The sequence below is a fragment of the Oncorhynchus kisutch genome, linkage group LG8 (genome assembly GCF_002021735.2).
Source record: "Oncorhynchus kisutch isolate 150728-3 linkage group LG8, Okis_V2, whole genome shotgun sequence".
Classification (NCBI taxonomy): domain Eukaryota; kingdom Metazoa; phylum Chordata; class Actinopteri; order Salmoniformes; family Salmonidae; genus Oncorhynchus; species Oncorhynchus kisutch.
This window is the reverse complement of record NC_034181.2, coordinates 56,804,890-56,826,781: the sequence shown is the minus strand read 5'-3', so window position 1 is coordinate 56,826,781 and position 21,892 is coordinate 56,804,890. Positions and strand designations below refer to the sequence as shown.

Genomic DNA, 21,892 nt, shown 5'->3' with positions numbered 1-21,892 from the left:
ATAACTAACATTTCTATGTGAATGTGGTCGGTCCCTTATGAAAAAAAGATTGCAGTCAGAGTGCAGTATGCTGCAAAATTGAGTCCAAAATAACACCTTTTTTTTACTGCAGTAGTTTTGCAGTGTAACTGGAGTTACAGTGCAGTATGTATAACTGCAGTTCAACAGCACTACACTGCAGTTATTCTGCAAGTACAGTACTGCGAGTTGACTGCAGTTAGTACACTTTCAAAATTGCTATATTTGTTTGTAAAGGGTCGCTCAAAAAGTAACATAATTGCAGCTTTAAATGGGGTATCAGCCTATTCAGTGACACTCACAGAACACCCGTAGAGTCTTAGCTCTTATTGCGGGACTTTAACTGGGGGAAATCACCTTCCCAGCCAGTCTATTGTCTATACATCCACGTTGCGATTTCAAATAGTGCGATTTTGTCTTTTGTCAAATCTATAAAACAACACTCCAACTTTTTTTTTTGCATTAATTTGTACACGTGTGTCATGATTCCACTATTTTCATCCCTTTGCATCAGTTTCAATCGGGGACGCCGATTCCATTCCACTACTGTAGTTTACGCTAATATTATTTACGACCCCACGTGTGGTTACGCGCAGAGATCAGAGAGAGGAGAGAACTGGAGCGAGCCGCACAGCTGTACAACCGGTTTCTACTTGTTAATACAACCACAAAGTCACAATTGACTATATCGTAACAATTCATAATATAACAAAAAAATAGCTTTTTTGTCAGGTTAGGCATACGCATAGCGGTGTGGTTAAGGTTAGGTTTAACATCCATTTTTAAGAAGATAAACTGTAGAAATAGGCGGGGTTTATTACTTTGTGACTGTGGTAAAACGACCCCCGTGAAACCTACGGCCACAGGATTTCCGTCTGCGCGTGAATACCGGCGACTATAACCAGGTAAATTCTGCTTAACAAAGTCAGTATCTGTAAGCATATTTGTCACATTGCAAGACGAGTCATAGTTTTGCTTTGGACTTCCAGTGTTGAACACAAGCTACTTTATTTTAGGTTGCAGCACTCCACAGTTGATCCACAGCACGGTATCGATGGCTGAGGCACCGGATACCGGGAACCGTGTAACCCCTATCGTCCATAGCTCTACGGATTCACCCACGGCGACACTGGTGCCACCAACCATAGAAGAACGGGCTGAGGAGGAGGACGTTTTCCTGCCCGAAATGGTGTCACCTGGTCCAGTTTTCAAGCCGGGAGAAGTAAAAGGAAAAGTGTCAACTCGGTTGGAAGGTGCGGGGGCATTGACAGCGGAGCAGTTGGATAACGACTTCTTACATCTCGCTATTAGGAAGCAGGTATCATACAGGTAGTACATTTTGAATTTATCCCGCACTTCCTATCTCAATCCCGCACGATATTTCATATAACTACTTCAGTTGGCTAACAAATGTCTGAAGTTGTCTAAAATGTGCAACTTGAAAAAGTCAACATCACCTGCAGCCGTAACTATCTCACCTGGTAGCTACTGTCAATTATTTGTAGACAAGACAACATGTGTCCATGTGAGCTGACACCCCATTGCAATACGGTTCTTCATCTAATAGATAGGCCTACATTGAAGTTATCATTAGGCTACGTGATCCACTACAGCATTTTATAAGCATTATAGCAATTTCACATCTGTCAGCAAGGCCATCCTAATGTTCAGTTACCACAGTGGTGGATATCATTTTACTAAAAGCCCCTGCTAATGTCCTTTGGAGTATAGTAAATAAATGCTCATTCATGTCAACAATGGGGGATGTCAAGAAAGCAACATACTTCTGTATCCTCCTCAGTCATAACATTGAATTTGAATTGAACCGTTATTTAACTAAGCAAGTCAGTTAAGAACAAATTCTTATTTACCATGACGCCAAACCCGGACGACGCTGGGCCAATTGTGCGCCGCCCTATGGGACTCCCAATCACAGCCGGTTGAGATACAGCATAGACTCTGTTAATTTACAAGCTTTTGGATTAAATACTCTATCCTTCAAAATCTCAGACTTTTAGGATCTTGCTTCTTATTGGAATCCAGGCTATATCAAATGGTTTGTAGTATTATATATTTGACTGGCTGCCCTCAGGCTATTGTTGGCTTCCTGACCCTGTTTGTTGCAACTCAGTGTGCTGTGCAAGTAACAGACTAACAGACTAACAGACTAACAGTCTTCTGTCAGGAGGAAGTGATGCACAGAATGACCTTTGACCATGACCCCTTACACATGAACCTTGGACAAGTTGTATTAAGCATTCACACAGACATTACTACCACACTCTGTTACATTTGAGTCATTTAACAGATGCTCTTTTCCAGCGTTAGTGTATTTCTAGTGAGTGCATTCATCTTAAAAATGGCTAGGTTGGACAATCACATATCTCAGTCATAGTAAGTACATTTTCCCTCAATAAAGTAGCTATCAGCAAAGTCAGTGGTAAGGGGAGGTTGGGGGAAAGTCAAGTGCGAGTGTTACTTCACTGGGAAAAAAAGGATTTGGCTACAGTATAGGATTTGGTGTACAGAATGATTTTGACTGATATACAGCATAACTGTATAATCTGTCTTTGTATAATATCCACCAGACCACTTAATTCAAAATATTTGGTTTGCAATGACAGCGGTAGTGCAGTTTTTCCTCCATAATCCCAACTGTTTCTAGCTTGATTGTAGAGGATGGTGCAATTGTCTGTGCCTGACTCATTTTATGTAAGATTTGAGGGACTATTTTTCTGTGCGGGCTGTGTAGAATGATGAGACTCTAGTCACTGGGTGTTGGTTATTGAGAGTCTGCCACTGCCAGCGGATGCTGTGATGCATTTGTGGCTCTTATGTAACAGGATGAGCAGCAGCAGCAGCAAAGGATCAGGAGGTTTTTTGCATTGTAAATAAGAGGCACTTACTCTGCTTAGTGAGCAGAATGCTGGGCTGGCTGCCTGCATCTACTGGCTGACTGGCTGGTCCATAGAGGCCTGATGATGCTGGATGGTTAAGGCTGGCCTGGCAATGAGTGAGGCTGAGGCCATGTCAGTTTGGCTACATTAACATAGATTACCCATCGCTTTCTTCGGTGTCTCTGACTAACAGCGTCAATACAGTGACTCCAACAACAAGGCCTGGGGTAGTGGTCTCATGTGTGACTCAGATGTTAATAAAGACCAAACAGCACCTGCAGCAGGGGGTAAATGTTGACCGTTAAGGAGATGAGTTATTGTGAAATGTTATGTGCATTCATAAAAAAAAGAGATGTTGTATAATTGCATAGTAATGATAACTACCTTTTTTGTTTGGATGAAATTGTAGATTTTGTGAAAAGCAGAAATGTGTGATAAATACACAATGATCTCTGTTGTTTTGAATCTGTACTCCAGCACTTAGTATTTGTATAATTTAAAATCCAATGAGGTTAACTAGCAGACTGTCATCTTTAATTTGAGGATATTTTCATCCATATCCAGTCAACCGTTTAGAAATCACAGCACTTTTTGATCATAGTCCCCCCATTTTAGGGGACCAAAAGTATTGGGACAAATTCACTTATGTGTATTAAAGTAGGTACAAGTTAAGTATTTGGCCCTGTATTCATAGCACACAATGATTACATCAAGATAGAGACTCTACACATTTGTTAGATGCATTTGCTGTTTGTTTTGGCTGTGTTTGAGATTATTTTGTGCCCAATAGAAATGTCATGACTACATGTTTTTTTATTTTTTATTTATTTCACCTTTATTTAACCAGGTAGGCTAGTTGAGAACAAGTTCTCATTTGCAACTGCGACCTGGCCAAGATAAAGCATAGCAGTGTGAGCAGACAACAAAGAGTTACACATGGAGTAAACAATTAACAAGTCAATAACACAGTAGAAACCAAAGGGGGAGTCTATATACAATGTGTGCAAAAGGCATGAGAATTAGGCAAATAATTACAATTTTGCAGATTAACACTGGAGTGATGAATGATCAGATGGTCATGTACAGGTAGAGATATTGGTGTGCAAAAGAGCAGAAAAGTAAATAAATAAAAACAGTATGGGGATGAGGTAGGTGAAAAAGGGTGGGCTATTTACCAATAGACTATGTACAGCTGCAGCGATCGGTTAGCTGCTCAGATAGCTGATGTTTGAAGTTGGTGAGGGAGATAAAAGTCTCCAACTTCAGCGATTTTTGCAATTCGTTCCAGTCACAGGCAGCAGAGTACTGGAACGAAAGGCGGCCAAATGAGGTGTTGGCTTTAGGGATGATCAGTGAGATACACCTGCTGGAGCGCGTGCTACGGATGGGTGTTGCCATCGTGACCAGTGAGCTGAGATAAGGCGGAGCTTTACCTAGCATGGACTTGTAGATGACCTGGAGCCAGTGGGTCTGGCGACGAATATGTAGCGAGGGCCAGCCGACTAGAGCATACAAGTCGCAGTGGTGGGTGGTATAAGGTGCTTTAGTGACGAAACGGATGGCACTGTGATAGACTGCATCCAGTTTGCTGAGTAGAGTGTTGGAAGCCATTTTGTAGATGACATCGCCGAAGTCGAGGATCGGTAGGATAGTCAGTTTTACTAGGGTAAGCTTGGCGGCGTGAGTGAAGGAGGCTTTGTTGCGGAAAAGAAAGCCGACTCTTGATTTGATTTTCGATTGGAGATGTTTGATATGAGTCTGGAAGGAGAGTTTGCAGTCTAGCCAGACACCTAGGTACTTATAGACGTCCACATATTCTAGGTCGGAACCATCCAGGGTGGTGATGCTAGTCGGGCATGCGGGTGCAGGCAGCGACCGGTTGAAAAGCATGCATTTGGTTTTACTAGCGTTTAAGAGCAGTTGGAGGCCACGGAAGGAGTGTTGTATGGCATTGAAGCTTGTTTGGAGGTTAGATAGCACAGTGTCCAAAGACGGGCCGAAGGTATATAGAATGGTGTCGTCTGCGTAGAGGTGGATCAGGGAATCGCCCGCAGCAAGAGCAACATCATTGATATACACAGAGAAAAGAGTCGGCCCGAGAATTGAACCCTGTGGCACCCCCATAGAGACTGCCAGAGGACCAGACAGCATGCCCTCCGATTTGACGCACTGAACTCTGTCTGCAAAGTAATTGGTGAACCAGGCAAGGCAGTCATCCGAAAAACCGAGGCTCCTGAGTCTGCCGATAAGAATATGGTGATTGACAGAGTCGAAAGCCTTGGCAAGGTCGATGAAGACGGCTGCACAGTACTGTCTTTTATCGATGGCGGTTATGATATCGTTGAGTACCTTGAGTGTGGCTGAGGTGCACCCATGACCGGCTCGGAAACCAGATTGCACAGCGGAGAAGGTGCGGTGGGATTCGAGATGGTCAGTGACCTGTTTGTTGACTTGGCTTTCGAAGACCTTAGATAGGCAGGGCAGGATGGATATAGGTCTGTAACAGTTTGGGTCCAGGGTGTCTCCCCCTTTGAAGAGGGGGATGACTGCGGCAGCTTTCCAATCCTTGGGGATCTCAGACGATATGAAAGAGAGGTTGAACAGGCTGGTAATAGGGGTTGCGACAATGGTGGCAGATAGTTTCAGAAATAGAGGGTCCAGATTGTCAAGCCCAGCTGATTTGTACGGGTCCAGGTTTTGCAGCTCTTTCAGAACATCTGCTATCTGGATTTGGTTAAAGGAGAACCTGGAGAGGCTTGGGCGAGGAGCTGCGGGGGGGGCGGAGCTGTTGGCCGAGGTTGAAGTAGGAAGGCATGGCCAGCCGTTGAGAAATGCTTATTGAAGTTTTCGATAATCATGGATTTATCAGTGGTGACCGTAGCCTCAGTGAGGATCACAATGGGTCAGATCAGCTTGGCAATAGCTGACAATCATCAGACCCTCTCCCACACGCAAAGGAGGGTCGTAAATTCTAAGCACTAGAGAACTCTCAATTCAATTGAAGGGCTTTATTGGCATGAGAAATATATGTTAACATTGCCAAAGCAATTGAAGTAGATAATCAAAAGTGAAATAAACAAGAAAAATGAACAGTAAACTTTACACTCACAGAAGTTCTAAAAGAATTAAGACATTTAAAATGTTGTGTGTGTATATATATATATTTATTAGAGGTTGACCGATTAATCGGAATGGCCGATTAATTATAATTAAGTTTTCATAATGGGAAATTGGTATTTTTGGGCGCCGATTTGCCTATTTAAAAAAAAAATGTTATTATTATTAATATTATTTTTTTAAATGTAAAAATTATTTTTATTTTTTTATTTTTATACCTTTATTTAACTAGGCAAGTCAGTTAAGAATACATCCTTATTTTCAATGACGGCCTAGGAACGGTGGGTTAACTGCCTTGTTCAGGGGCAGAACAACAGATTTTCACCTTGTCAGCTCGGGGGATCTTGCAATCAATCTTGCAACCTTACAGTTAACTAGTCCAATGCAATAATGACCTGCCTCTCTCTCGTTGCACTCCACAAGGAGACTGCCTGTTACGTGAATGCAGTAAGCCAAGGTAAGTTGCTAGCTAGCACTAAACTTATATTATAAAAAACAATCAATCATAAATCACTAGTTAACTACACATGGTTGATGATATTACTAGATATTATCTAGCGTGTCCTGCGTTGCATATAATCTGACTGAGCATACAAGTATCTGACTGACCGGTGGTAGGCAGAAGCAGGCGTGTAAACATTCATTCAAACAGCACTTTCGTGCGTTTTGCCAGTAGCCCTTCTTTGTGCGTCAAGCATTGTGCTGTTTATGACTTCAAGCCAATCAACTCCCGAGATGAGGCTGGTGTAACCGAAGTGAAATGGCTAGCTAGTTAGCGCGAGCGAATAGCATTTCAAACGTCACTCGCTCTGAGCCTTCTAGTAGTTGTTCCCCTTGCTCTGCATGGGTAACGCTGCTTCTATGATGGCTGTTGTCGTTGTGTTGCTGGTTCGAGCCAAGGGAGGAGCGAGGAGAGGGACGGAAGCTATACTGTTACACTGGCAATACTAAAGTGCCTATAAGAACATCCAATAGTCAAAGGTTAATGAAATACAAATGGTATAGAGGGAAATAGTCCTATAATTCCTATAATAACTACAACCTAAAACTTACCTGGAAATATTGAAGACTCATGTTAAAAGGAACCACCAGCATTCATATGTTCTCATGTTCTGAGCAAGGAACTGAAACGTTAGCTTTCTTACATAGCATATATTGCACTTTTACTTTCTTCTCCAACACTTTGTTTTGCATTATTTAAACCAAATTGAACATGTTTCATTATTTATTTGAGGCTAAATTGATTTTATTGATGTATTATATTAAGTTAAAATAAGTGTTCATTCAGTATTGTTGTAATCGTCATTATTACAAATACATACATTTTTTAATGTAATTTTTTAAATCGTCCGATTAATCGGTATTGGCTTTTTTGGTCCTCCAATAATCGGTATCGGTAGCGGCGTTGAAAAATCATAGTCGACCTCTAAGATATATACAGTGTTGTAACGATGTGAAAGTACAAAAGGGAAAATAAATAAACATAAATATGGATTGTATTTACAATGATGTTTGTTCTTCACTGGTTGCCCTTTCCTTGTGACAACAGGTCACAAATCTTGCTGCTGTGATAACACACTGTGGCATTTCACCCAGTAGATATGGGAGTTTATCAAAATCGGGGTTGTTTTTGAATTCTTTGTGGATCTGTGTAATCTGAGGAAATTATGTGTCTCTAATATTGTCATACATTTGACAGGAGGATAGGAAGTGCAGCTCAGTTTCCTCCTCATTTTGTGGGTAGTGTGCACATAGCCTGTCTTCTCTTGAGAGGCAGGTCTGCCTACGGTGGCCTTTCTCAATAGCAAGGCTATGCTCACGGAGTCTGTACATAGTCAAAGCTTTCCTTAAGTCTGGGTCAGTCACAGTGGTCAGGTCTTCTGCCACTGTGTACTCTCTTTTTAGGGCCAAGTAGCATTCAAGTTTGTGCTGTTTTTTTTGTTAATTACTTGACACAGTTACTTTCTCACAGGAGCTCACTGTATTGCTCAACCTAAGGTGAATGATTTGTCACTAGGTCTGTCCTATTGTTATACTATGTAACTAAAGGAAACACTTCTAATGCGGTCCAGATGGTGTTTCAGATTGTGTTTCTATTTATAGCAGGGGTTGGAACCGGTTCAGGGAACAGAACTGAAAATCGGAACAGAACCGTTCTTTTAAAAGCATGGGAACCGGTTAATAACGTTATTTTAGGTTCCTGGCATTTTTTTCCCCAGTCCCACAAAAAAAAACATAACAAAGCGCCTATGCAAAACCCTCACTGTCACTCGGAAACATATTCTAGTGTCTGCCTGCCAGCTGAAAGTCTTTGCCAGTGCGTGTGTAGTAGAGATCGACCGATTAATCGGAATGGCTGATTTCAAGTTTTCATAACAATCGGAAATCGGTATTTTTGGGCGCCGGTTTTGCTGATTAAATTGTTTTTTTTATACCTTTTATTTAACTAGCCAAGTCAGTTAAAGAACACATTCTTATTTTCAATGACGGCCTACAAGTGTGAACGGTGTGTTAACTGCCTTGTTCAGGGGCAGAACGACAGATTTTCACCTTGTCAGCTCAGGGGATTCAATCTTGCAACCTTACAGTTAACCAGTCCAACGCTCTAACCACCTGCCTTTCATTGCACTCCACGAGGAGCCTGCCTGTTACGCGAATGCAGTAGAAGCCAAGGTAAGTTGCTAGCTAGCATTAAACTTATCTTTTAAAAAACAATCAATCAATCATAATCACTAGTTATAACTACACATGGTTGATGATATTACTCGTTTATCTAGAGTGTCCTGCGTTGCATATAACCGATGCAACGCTGGGGGATGATTTAACAAAGCGCAATCGTTGGACGACTGTACCTAACCATAAACACCAATGCCTTTCTTAAAATCAATACACAGAAGTATATATTTTTAAACCTGCATATTTAGCTAAAATAAATCCAGGTTAGCAGGCAATATTAACCAGGTGAAATTGTGTAATTTCTCTTGTGTTCATTGCACGCAGAGTCAGGGTATATGCAACAGTTTGGGCAGCCTGGCTCATTGCGAACTAATTTGCCAGAATTTTACGTAATTATGACATAACATTGAAGGTTGTGCAATGTAACAAGAATATTTAGACTTAGGGATGCCACCCGTTAGATAAAATACCGAACGGTTCCGAATTTCACTGTAATAATAAACGTTTTGTTTTCGAAATGATAGTTTCCGGATTCGACCATATTAATGACTAAAGGCTCGTATTTCTGTGTGTTATTATGTTATAATTAAGTCTATGATTTGATAGAGCAGTCTGACTGAGCGATGGTAGGCAGCAGCTGGCTCGTAAGCATTCATTCAAACAGCACTTTCGTGCATTTTGCCAGAAGCTCTTTGCAAGCACAGCGCTGTTTATGACTTCAAGCCTATCAGCCTAATGGCTGGTGTAACCGATGTGAAATGGATGGCTAGCTAGCTGGGTGTGCGCTAATAGCTTTTCAAACGTCACTCGCTCTGAGAGACTTGGAGTAGTTATTCCCCTTGCTCAGCAAGGGCCATGGCTTTTGTGGAGCGATGGGTAACGCTGCTTCAAGTGTGGCTGTTATCGATGTGTTCCTGGTTCGAGCCCAGGTAGGGGCGAGGAGAGGGACGGAAGCTATACTGTTACACTGGCAATACTATAGTGCTTATAAGAACATCCAATATTCAAGGTATATGAAATTCAAATGGTATAGAGAGAAATCGCCCTATAAATACTATAACTACAACCTTAAACCTCTTACCTTGGAATATTGAAGTCTCATGTTGAAAGGAACCACCAACTTTCAAATGTTCTCATGTTCTGAGCAACAACATTAGCTTTTTTACATGGCACATATTTCACTTTTACTTCTCCAACACTTTGTTTTTGCATTATTTAAACCTAATTGAACATGTTTCATTATTTATTTGAGGCTAAATAGATTTTTATTGCTGTATTATATTAAGTTAAAATAAGTGTTCATTCAGTATTGTTGTAATTGTCATTATTACAAATAAAGGAATAAATCAATTTTGTCCGATTAATCGGCTTAATTGGCGTTTTTGGTCCTCCAATAATCGGTATTGGCGTTGAAAAATCATAATCGGTCGACCTCTAGTGTGTAGGCTATATACCTGCCCCTCCCCTCCGAAGCATAGGCTACTGTAGTTTACTGGCGTTACAAGTGTGATTCAGAAATTAGGGAGAGAGATTTTCAGAGGACAATGGATTAACTTTTTTCTATGCTAGTTAAGGATACTGTAGTTAGCACGTTTCACATTTTAGATTTATTAACTACAAAAAGGGAAGACGTGTTTTATTTTAATTCTGGTGCTGCTCTGTACATGCAAGCTTGTTAGCTAGCTAGCTCTGGTCCAACGTTAAGCCAACTTTCTAAAGTTCAGCGCTTCAAGCCAAGCCTCCTCCACCCACTCTCATTTCAGCTACACTTGTCTGTCCAATGCATGTAGTCAACTGTATAGCTTGCCCGCTCCATAGCAAGCTGCTCTATCCGCACTGATTTAAGTAATTTAATGTCGAGCCAAGTGTTAAAAAAATAGATATTTCAGAGGTTTAGAAAGGAACGATATAAACCATTACTTTTTTGGGGGTTTGAACCGGTTCAGAACTTTATTTTGCTGGTTGGAACAGTGGAATGGGGGGAGAAAAATGGTTCTGTTCAGAACGAAACGATTGGAAAGTAATCTGTTCCAAACCCTGATTTATAGTAACAGTCCTGATCATTTGGACCGCCAAGCATTCCGCTGTCTGAATGCTAGATGGTCCTTGTTTGTTATTTGGGGTAGGCTCAAGGACACAGACAGGTGCGTGCTCTTCTGTCCAGCAGATTAAAACTGGGGGAAATCAAAACGTTAGAAAATGAACAAATCCACGAATGGCAGCTAAATCTAAGTCCCAGGTTTCCTCAAACTCTTTAAACTAGGATGAATTAGACCTAGTTTCTAGGCCACCAGACAAATAGGTTTCTTTCTATTTAATCTCAATGGGATTAACCTGGTAAATAAATGGTGCCATGCAGTGTAAGTAAGGGTAAAGGATGACAGAGGTTACAAATTGATCCCTTCCATTTGAAACTAAATTGAGGGAACCTGTGGCATACTATATTGTCTGTTGGATGAGAGCTTTGGTGATCTCTTACTGTATATGCAAATAAACTGTACGGATTGTTTGGATTTCTTTTGTGGAGAAATGGGAGCAACAGATTAAAGTAGAGATTTTTAATTCCAGTTCATCACAGAATGTTGTTTCTGGTTTTCAGGATAAGGTTGAGCTTATCCTGAGCTTTAGATCAGATCAACACATCAAGCCTGTTCCACTAGTTTGTTGTAAGTGGGTCGTAAACTCTGCATCCAACGTAAAATGTGCTTTACGCCTCACCAAAACATTATACCTGTTGCACCACCTGGGCGTTAGCCCTTCTATGAGCTACACCTGGGATTATCTTCTTTCATGATATGCACAGACAATAATAGCAATCTATATTTTCAAAAAGGATGTGAGTCTCGTGCTCATATATCACAACCTCCGCTGGCTTTTCGAGTGGCCATGCGTGAGTCAAAGATTATATAACCATGTATACAGATGGAGTTTCAAGTGTAACAAAATCACATTGATTATAAAGCCTGCACGACGACGTGCACCACACGGCCTATTGAAATGCATAATGACCTTAAAGTCACCAGGCCTCTCCTGAAATATGGATAATACCCTTTGTACTCCTGTCCTGAGTCTTTTGCATGTTAGAAAGATGAAGGAACTTGTCATCCTGTCATTTACATTGGGTCACTCTGTGTTGATGCAAAATCAAATTTAACATGCTGTATATACACTGAATAAATAGACAATGCTAATTTCAGTTCATGTTAGGTCCTCTGTCTCTGTGCCATGGGTCGTATGCCTATAAGGCAGGTCCTTATGGCTCTATTGACACTCTGATTAAGGTTGTTTGTGGTTTGATTGAGGGAGATGCAAGGATACAGCCCGTCTAATGAAGGGAACTAACTGTCTCGTCTGGACTCGACATCGACCAATGACACTAATGGATGCTGCCCGTAGACCCTCCTCTCCAGTTATTTGTAAATACCCGCATTTACCTAATTTCTTGTGATTTATTGCGTTGTACTCAATTACTAACAGGGTGCATTTCCATTTTTAAACAACAAACCCTGACTTAAAAAAAAAGAACTGTAAAGAAATACATAAATGTGTATTTTGTGTGTGTCAGAAAAATAGGTGTGGGCTAGACAGAGGTATGTTCACTACCGGTCAAGAGTTTGGGGCCACTTAGAAATGGCATTGTTTTTGGAAGAAAAGCACACGTTTTTTTTTTGTTCATTTTAAAATAACATCAAATTGATCAGAAATACAGTGTTGTAAATGACTACTGTAGCTGGAAACAGCTGATTTAAAAAAACAAAAAAACTAAAGGAATATCTACATAGGTGTACATAGGCCCATTATCAGCAACTATCACTCCTGTGTTCCAATGGCACGTTGTGGTAGCTAATCCAAGTTTATCATTTTAAAAGGCTAATTGATCATTAGAAAACCCTTTTGCAAGAGCTGAAAATTGTCCTGATAAAATACATAAAAAAAAAATATTTTTTATTACCCCCTTTTTTGTGGATTCAATTACAGGCTCAAAATGGCCAGAAACAAAGACCTTTCTTCTGAAACTCGTCAGTCTATTCTTGTTCTGAGAAATGAACGCTGTTCCTTGCGAGAAATTGCCAAGAAACGGAAGATCTCGTACAACGCTGTACTACTCCCTTCACAGAACAGAGAAAACTGGCTCTAACAAGAATAGAAAGGAGTGGGAGGCCCCGGTGCACAACTGAGCAAGAGGACAAGTACATTAGTGTCTAGCTTGAGAAACAGATGCCTCAAAAGTCCTCAACTGGCAGCTTCATTAAATAGTACTCGCAAAAACATCAGTCTCAACGTCAACAGTGAAGAGGCGACTCCGGGATGCTGGCCTTCTTTATTTCTGACCAATTTGATGTTATTTTAATGGTCAAAAAAAATGTGCATTTCTTTAAAAAAACAAGGACATTTCTAAGTGACCCCAGGGCTCTGAATTGTCTGATTCTACAAAGACTGCCCTGTCTGTGGGAGTCATTTATTATTTCAGTCAAGTAATCTGGTTTTCCAGGAAGTGTCTGCAGCCATAAAGGACCAGTTAATAATGTATTTTCCTCTCTACAGAGGCTAAACAGGCCATTGTGTCTGTTCAACCTCAAAATCAATACCTGCTCTATGGCAGTGTTTCCCAACCCTGGTCCTCGAGCACCCCCATCAGCACACAGCTTCGTTGTAGCCCTCGACAAACATTCAACTCATTGCGGGCTTGATGATTAGTTGACGAGTTGAATCAGGTGTGCTTGTTCAGGGTTACAATAAAAAAATGTGTACTGTTGGGGGTAGTCAAGGACTAAGGTTGAGAAACACTGCTCTATGGAAACAAAAGTTATTTGAGAACATTGGGCAACAGCTGGTATGAAACTCTGAACCTCATCATGAATGACTCCACTCAGGCCAGAGCTCTGTTCGCTGTGGACTAGATAGGTTGGCATGTGAGAGTATTCAGGCCAGCCGCTCCCAGACTTTACTTCATTACTAATATTTCAAATAAAGCTATTTATTATGTGTGTTTTTAAAATGCCGGGCGGTTAATTTAGTATGTTTTTGTTTTGAACTCGCTGACATATGAAGTCAAGGAGAGCAATGATATGTGAAAATGAACGCGCCATACAATTTGTTTAGATCTTCCACTTCTCTAGCAATCCTACCTGGATTTGGGTGAATCCAATATCCCTTCTATCGGAATAAGTCTTCCCATTGTCAAGTTTGCAAATAAAATACTGCAGTTTCGAATGAAATCAAGAACCATTGGGAAACGGCAGCACTCCAAAATGTTTTTAAAGTGGACAAAACTACGTCGCTGTAATGGGTGTCGTCGTCGGATGAGGAGGAACTGAACACTTAAACAAAAATAACAACGTGAATACACAAATCAGTCCTGTCAGGTGAAGAACAGAAAACAACTACCCACAAAAACCATGTGGGAAAAAGCTACCTAAGTATGGTTCCCAATTAGAGACAACGATAGACAGCTGTCCCTGATTGAGAACCATACCCGGCCAAAACAAAGAAATACAAAAACATAGAAAAAAGAACATAGAATGCCCACCCAAATCGCACCCTGACCAAACCAAAATAGAGACATAAAAAGCTCTCTAAGGTCAGGGCGTGACAGTCGCTTCATTTGACCTTTAAAAAAATAAATACAAATTAGGCCGGGCAAGCTAATGTGTTTCCACAGTTATGCCTTCATCAGATGCATAATGGATGCTCTGAAGGCATAACTGCCGGAAAACACGTTAGCCTGCCTGGCCAAAAATAAAAAGAGGTAGGTAACGTCTTTTTAAAATTATTATTATTATTATTTTTTACATTTGAGTGCAGCTGTTCTTGAACTCGGGATTTCATTTGAAGCCATTGTCACATATGGCAGACCACCCAGCTAATAAAGTGATAGCACACCTGTTACACACTCAAATACTGTAGCTCTCGGCAACAGCTGAGAAGGGGCACTCTTCTCTCGCCACTGTTGTTGATAATTATGTTTCCTCTCCCATCTTAGGAGGACCCGTAATTACCTTTACCAGGGAATTAAATTGGGAGGAAATAACGTTATCTTTTCTTTGAAGGATAGGCTACACAAACACACCTACACTCCCACGCGCGCACACACAGAAACACACACAGATACAGACATGCACACAAACACACCGATACAGACATGCACACAGAAACGCACACAGATACAGACATGCACACAGAAACACACACAGATACAGACATGCACACAAACACACCGATACAGACATGCACACAGAAACGCACACAGATACAGACATGCACACAGAAACACACGCAGATACAGACATGCACACAGAAACACACGCAGATACAGACATGCACACAGAAACACACGCAGATACAGACATGCACACAGAAACACACACAGATACAGACATGCACACACAAACACACACAGATACAGACATGCACACACAAACATAAGAGAAAAGGAAAAAGTCAATTCCTACAATTTTGAAAAGGAAGATGACAGATGACGATGACAGGATGTCTGGTTGACATGGCGCGCCTAAGAAATCAATGCACCATACAATCCAATTGATCAAATCAAATTATTTTTCATATGCGCCGAATACAACCGGTGCAGACTTTACCGTAATCTTCTTCGGTACGTGCCCTTCCCCAACAATGCAGAGTAAAAAAGTAAAGCATTTGCTAAATTAAAAACAGAAATAGTAACATAATAAAATAACAATAACGAGGCTATATACAACCAATATCAGTACCGAGTCAATCTGCAGGGGTACGAGGTAGAGGTAAAATGTACATGTAGGTCGGGTTAAAAGTGACTAGGAAATCAGGATGGATAATAAATAAGAGTAGCAGAAGCGTATGTGAAGAGCTTGAAAGTGTGTCCGTTTTAGAATTTTGAGGTGAGAATTTGACAAGGTGCAAACAACGACGAGCAGAGGAAGAGAGTGAGCAACTCAATTTGGACTCACTGACTGGCTTCTTTCTTTTCTTATGTTTAAAATATGAGATCTGCCTGGGGAGTGGAGTACCTCTGTACCACTCCAGCTGAGTTACAGCTCGGCTACATTAGGAAGAGAAATGGAGACTGAGAAATATTGAGGCAAATGAAGACTAGATTTATATGGATCACCAAAGTAGGCTTTATCAACACTACCAATGGGCTTCAGATTGCTATAAGGTTCACCAGAAAATGGTTGTGGGCGTTTTTGTTAATTGAGACAAGCTGGTTTGCCAATGTTGCCTTCCACTTCCCTCTCGCTGCCTCTGCGCGTTTCCATAGCTGCGAAGAGAGCGTCTGTTTTTTGGAGTGCTGCCCTCAACGCTTTACTGTTGAACAAAAAGGTGACGGTTTATTTGTAATGTAAATAATGTGTGGGGGAAGTGGAGCGCTTCTCCATGGGGAATCAACATTAGAGAAAGAGACTGACTAACTGACTCTGACTCTCTCTCAGAGAGAGAGAGAGAGAGAGAGAGACTGACTGACTCTCTCGCTCTCTCTGACTGACTGAATGACTTCTCTGATCATATTAAATGTTGTTATTGATGTTACCGGGCAACTGATAATAGATATGACCTTTGACTGTTGGCACACCGCTGGCTGAAATTCTACTCTGAATGTAGATGTAGTCTAGCAACATTCAGTGCAGTACATGGCATCTAGTGCAACAGTTAGACCTATAGAATATCAGTGAGTGACAGGAGAGCCCATCTGGTTTGCACTGCTGTCAGTGAACCATGGCAGATGGATGAGTCATTCTTCCAGGTTCCTTATAATAGAGATGTACATGTAGTGTCAGACCGCCCTGGCATTTGGGAAAACGTTACTTTAATGTCACATCTAACGGTCTCGAATCAAATTTGATTTGTTACATGCGCCCGACTACAACAAGTGTAGACCTTACCGTGAAATGCTGACTTATAAGCCCTTAATCAACAATGCAGTTCAAGAAATAGAGTTAATAAAATATTTACTAAATAAACTAAAAAATAAATAAATATATATATATATATATATATATATATATATATATATATATATAGTATGAAAAAGTAACACAAGAAATGTACATAACAATAATAAGTCTATATACAGGGGGTGCCGAGTCAATGTGCGGGGGTACAGGTTAGTCGAGGCCCCCGTCCTAAAGATACCTGCTGGTCTGCTGTATAAAACCACGTCAGTTTATACTGTATGACCACCCTATCCCATGCTGCCTGAAATGAAACCAGAAGGGATGATGATGGAGAGAGAGACAGAGAGTGAGCGTGGGCACACTCTCCAACCCCACTGCTGAGTGGGCTTCAGTTTCGACGGCACGACTCTCATTTGGATATAGTTGAGTGGCGAGAGGGGGGAGGCCTAGCTGCTGAAGGGAACCCACACACAGAACGCCCATTCTTGGCAGAGGTCCAGGCTTACCACGAGGGGATGTTTCTGTATTGTCAGTACAGGGAGTACACTGTACGGAGAAATAAACACAGAACAGCTGACTTCAGTGAAACAGCCGTAGCATCTCTCTCGCTCTGCTCTCCAGATTAGACTACAGTGTATTAATGAAGCATTGTCCTAGCAAGTTTACCGTGTGGTCTGGGCTGTCCAGCTCAGTTCTGTTCTAATGGCAGATGAATTACAAGACTGCTGCTGTAACTGTACTGTAACTGTTTAGCACATTGTGTCGACAGTAGACAGTTTGTACAATACTTAGTCGTTGTAAGAACCCCAAGGAATATGTGGGAATGTAGCTGCATTATCTACCACCAATCTTTATAGAATACCGGTTGTTTAGGTTTGGCTGGTTGAGAGCGGTTGAGGAAATCTAAAAGACTCGGAACATGAAGCGTTGACCTAATTTTGAGACACGGTTTCATTCTTTTGAACATAAATCAGTCATCATCTCATTTCCCCTCTAGAAAGCGATCAATAAATCACGAATCATTTCTCTTTTTTTTTTCCCCGAGTGTTTTTCTGCTGGAATAGGAAGTTCTAGGTAAATGTCCTTTCGGGCAGTATGTGAAGCGTTGACATAGGAAGCAGCTGTGGTTCAGCTCCTCGTCAGAAAGCCTCAGGGATATTCTGCTGTATCACTCTGGCTCGGCAGAATTCTCCACTGCTATAGTTTGACCCACCAAAGTGCAGTCTCGCGTCGTGCATTGCGTATCCCCGTTTCTTATTCTGCATGATGTTCTTTCAGCTGCTGTACAGTATACTTACACACCACTTGTAAGGTACCTCTTTTATTTCAGACTTTCGCCTGTGGCGTTCAGTAACGTGTAGTGTCTCTCTGGTCCTCTCTGTCACTGAAGAGGTTGTCACATAACAGTAAGTACCTGTCAGTTGCTTTTACCTGTCAGCCTATCTGAGAGACGGATGGAGATGAGGGTGTGACAGGAAGATCTTTGATAAGGAAAAGGAGCAGCGCTCGCTCACCATTTTTTTTAAACAAACTTTTATTTAAGCAGCTATTAAAAGCGCAACGTTTCGGCTTTCATCAATGGCCTTCAATGGTGACAGAAAGAGACCACTTTCTAATAGATGTGTGTTAGACCAAAATAATGGAAAGCTCCACGCGACCATGTTTTTAGGGCTATGTGTTCTTTTCTTCCATGAACTATGTGGGAAATTGCTAGTCTTTTAGGTGATGGTCTGATTATCAGATTTGTTCCGCTCACAAGGTGGCTTATTCAGTCTGCTGCTTGTTCTGCTTCAGCAGGTCATGGTAACTTGGCAGCAACTGGAATGTAATGAGCTAGGCCTATTGAAAGATTCTGGTATGGCAGAGTAGGTTATTTCTTGCTGATTGGATTGGAATAGTACAAGAGAGCTCGGAATGTTCTAATATGGAACATTGATTAGCAGCATGACCTTATTCAACGAAATCTGGGCCATTTTTTTTTTACACACGTGTGCCTTATACAAGACACAAGATGACACATATATGAAGGGACTTACCCTAATCATGAAATTGGTGATTCCCCCCCCCCCCCCCCCCCCCCCCACCTTGTCACATCTTAGCGTGGTCCCAGATCTGTTTGGGCTGTCTTGCCAGCACCTATGATCGTTGTCATAACCAAACCTTGTTGGTCCATGGGTGGAGATGATACAATGCCCTCTAGTGGATATAGTTTGAAAGGCATGAAATGTGCTGAAGTGGCCCTGAAGTGTTAATTTGTTGAGTGACAATGGTCACCTGTGCTTTTAAGCCAGATATGCAATGTGCATTTAAAAGGAGTAGGTTATAAGTACTTCAAGGCATTTATCTCTTTTTTCCCCCCAGACTAAATGAGTATGTGTATAAATGCACAGGGCCATCAATGGGGGAGGGAGGGAGGGGGAGACATGGAGTGGGGTAGAAAGGGGAGGGAGAGTGTATCCCTTTCATCCGGAGAACATAAGAGACTGAGAGCGGGAACCCTTTGGTCGGCTGAAATTGGCTTACAATTCAGATGAAAGTCTTGGCCAAAACGCACATGTATCACGTCTAGCTAACAAGAGAGACTGAACAGAGAAACAAAATGGAGAGCCATCTTGCGGGACAGGCATCACTCCACCTTCCCTCGCACTCTCATCTTTGATCATCTACACGTGTGTGGGTGTGTGGGTGCTGCATGTACTAATGAATTAATTTAACAATGTTGGTGGATTTTCTTTCACCCTTAATTCACTTAATCAAAGGGATTCATGCCTTGTCGGTGTTTAAACCAGCCTGGTGGTGGTGTGAGTTTGACTATAGCGTCCCACGCGCTGCCGCATCAACCCAAAGAGAAGTTAGCTCTACTGTACTAAAAGCAGAACCATACAGCCACTCACCTAAAACAGAACACTGTCTCATCTTGAGAGGTTTGATAAACCGCTAAAAGTGGCACATGACAGAATGTCAGTTCACAGACGGCGAGCCTGATGTGACTCTGAGGTCAGTGACTCAACAAATAATCTCTCAATTTCCAAACCGCTCTGGCAGCAAGGTGTGAACGCACAGCACAGCACAGCACAGTCAGAGAGGGAGTCCGAGAGCTCAGGCTGGTTGTTCTTTTCGCAGCAGTGATCTGAGTGGCACTTGGCTCAATGCAGCTATCTCTCTGTGGTCTATGTGACTGCTAACCCATCTCATGGTTCCTCACTTTAGCTTCCTTCAAATTCAGTCAGCATTTCTCAAGGAGCCGGCATGTGAATATCTTGCCGCCCTATGCTTCACACACTTAAACAGCTGAAGTAGCATAAGGTCTTTGTAACGCACACTCATGAAACTTTTCTGATGATAACATCTGGCAGTAGAGAGCGTCGAGGTATAAGGGTTTATGTCAGTTGCTATGCCGTGGACACTACACCTTACGAAGAGCTACCGTGTTCCATGCTGACATAATATGTGACAGACCGTCTGTAATAAACACTGAACAAAAAAATATATAAACGCAACATGTAAAATGTTGAGCCAATGTTTCATGAGCTGAAATATAAGATCCCAGAAATGTTCCATACCCATAAAAAAAGCTTATTTCTCTAAAATGTTGCACACACATTTGTTTACTCCCCTGGTAGTGAGCATTCCTACTTTGCCAAGATCCACCTGACCGGTGTGGCATATCAATACGCTGATTACACGACATGATCATTACACAGGTGCACCTTGTGCTGGGGACAATAAAAGGCCACTCTACAATGCCGCAGATGTTTTGAGGGAGTGTGCAATTGGCATGCTGACTGTAGGAATATCCACCAAAGCTGTTGCCAGACCAATGTCGTTTTACAGAATTTGGCAGTACGTCCACCCAGCCTCACATCCACAGGCCACGTGTAACCACACCATCCCAGGACCTCCACATTCGGCTTCTTCACCTGCGGGATCGTCTGGGACCAGCCACCCGGACAGCTAGTGAGACTGTGGTTTTGCACAACCGAAGAATTTCTTCAAACTGTTAGAAATCGTCTCAGGGAAGATCACCTGTGTGCCCGTTGTCCTCACCAGTTTGGCGTCGTAACCAACTTCTTCAGTGGGCAAATGCTCACCTTCGATGGCCACTGGCACGCTAAAGAAGGTTGCTCTTCACGGATGAATCCCGGTTTCAACTGTACAAGGCAGATGACAGACAGCGTGTATGGCGTCGTGTGGGCGAGCGGTTTGCTGATGTCAACATTGTGAACAGAGTGCTCCATAGAGGTGGTGGGGTTATGGTATGGGGAGGCATAAGCTACAGACAACAAACACAATTTCATTTTTATTGATGGCAATTTGAATGGACAGAGATACCGTGACGAGATCCTGAGGCCCATTGTCGTGCCATTCCAGCGCCGCCACCACCTCATGTTTCAGCATGATCATGCACAGTCCCATGTCGCAAGGATCTGTACAAAATTCCTGTAAGCTGAACATGTCCCAGTTCTTCCATGGCCTGCATACTCACCAGACATGTCACCCATTGAGCATGTTTGGGATGCTCTGGATCAACGTGTATGACAGCGTTCCAGTACCCGCCAATATACAGCAACTTCACACAGCTATTGAAGAGGAGTGGGACAACATTACATAGACCACAATCAACAGCCTGATCAACTCTATTCGAAAGAGATGTCGCTCTGCATGAGGCAAATGCTGGTCACACCAGATACTGACTGGATTTCTGATCCACGCCTCTTACCTTTTTTCAAGGTATCTGTGACCAACAGATGCATATCTGTATTCCCAGTCATGTGATATCCATAGATTCGGGCCAATGAATTGAATTTATTGAGTTCCTTATATAAACTGTAACTCAGTAAAATCTTTGAAATTGCTGCGTTACATTTTATGTTTTTGTTCAGTGTAGCTATACCCACAATCGTTCAAACCTAGAGCCAAACTAGTCTGTTTGTCACAACCGCTTTAGCGAACATTGGATATTACTCACGTAACCACGGTTCTATGACCTAAGCGTCACATTCACTTGACTACATAAAAATATGTATAAAAAAATAAATCCACTACGTGCTGCTTTTAATCTGCTGGCGGGACGGATCCAGCCCGGAGGGCATATTTTGCCCAGGACTGATCTATATGATGATAGGGCATCAGGTTGTCCCTGTCCCTAACTCTGATCTCAGACCTGAAGAGATACGAGATCAGATGGTCACCATGACAGATGTCGGTCTTAGCTTTTTCTTTTTTTATGTTCTGCCTATCCTCTCTGTCTCTCACCCACATTTTGTCTGTCTGTCTGTCTGTCTGTCTGTCTGT

At 41.9% G+C, this 21,892-nt stretch overlaps 1 protein-coding gene across 4 annotated transcripts in view; it reads left to right on the top strand.

The window, feature by feature from the left end:
* The first annotated feature begins 805 nt into the window (after positions 1 to 805).
* The window catches only part of LOC109895530 (diacylglycerol kinase zeta-like), a 136,360-nt gene continuing 115,273 nt past the window's right edge, over positions 806 to 21,892 (top strand). Inside the window, exons 1-2 of one of the 4 annotated variants that reach the window (XM_031830707.1) lie at positions 806 to 923; positions 1,035 to 1,347. In XM_031830707.1, coding sequence (XP_031686567.1) covers positions 1,073 to 1,347 — 275 coding nt within the window. In that variant the 5' untranslated portion in view covers positions 806 to 923; positions 1,035 to 1,072. The remainder of the gene's footprint in view (positions 924 to 1,034; positions 1,348 to 21,892) is intronic. The other 3 variants (XM_031830709.1, XM_031830712.1, XM_031830713.1) reach the window with 3 other exon arrangements.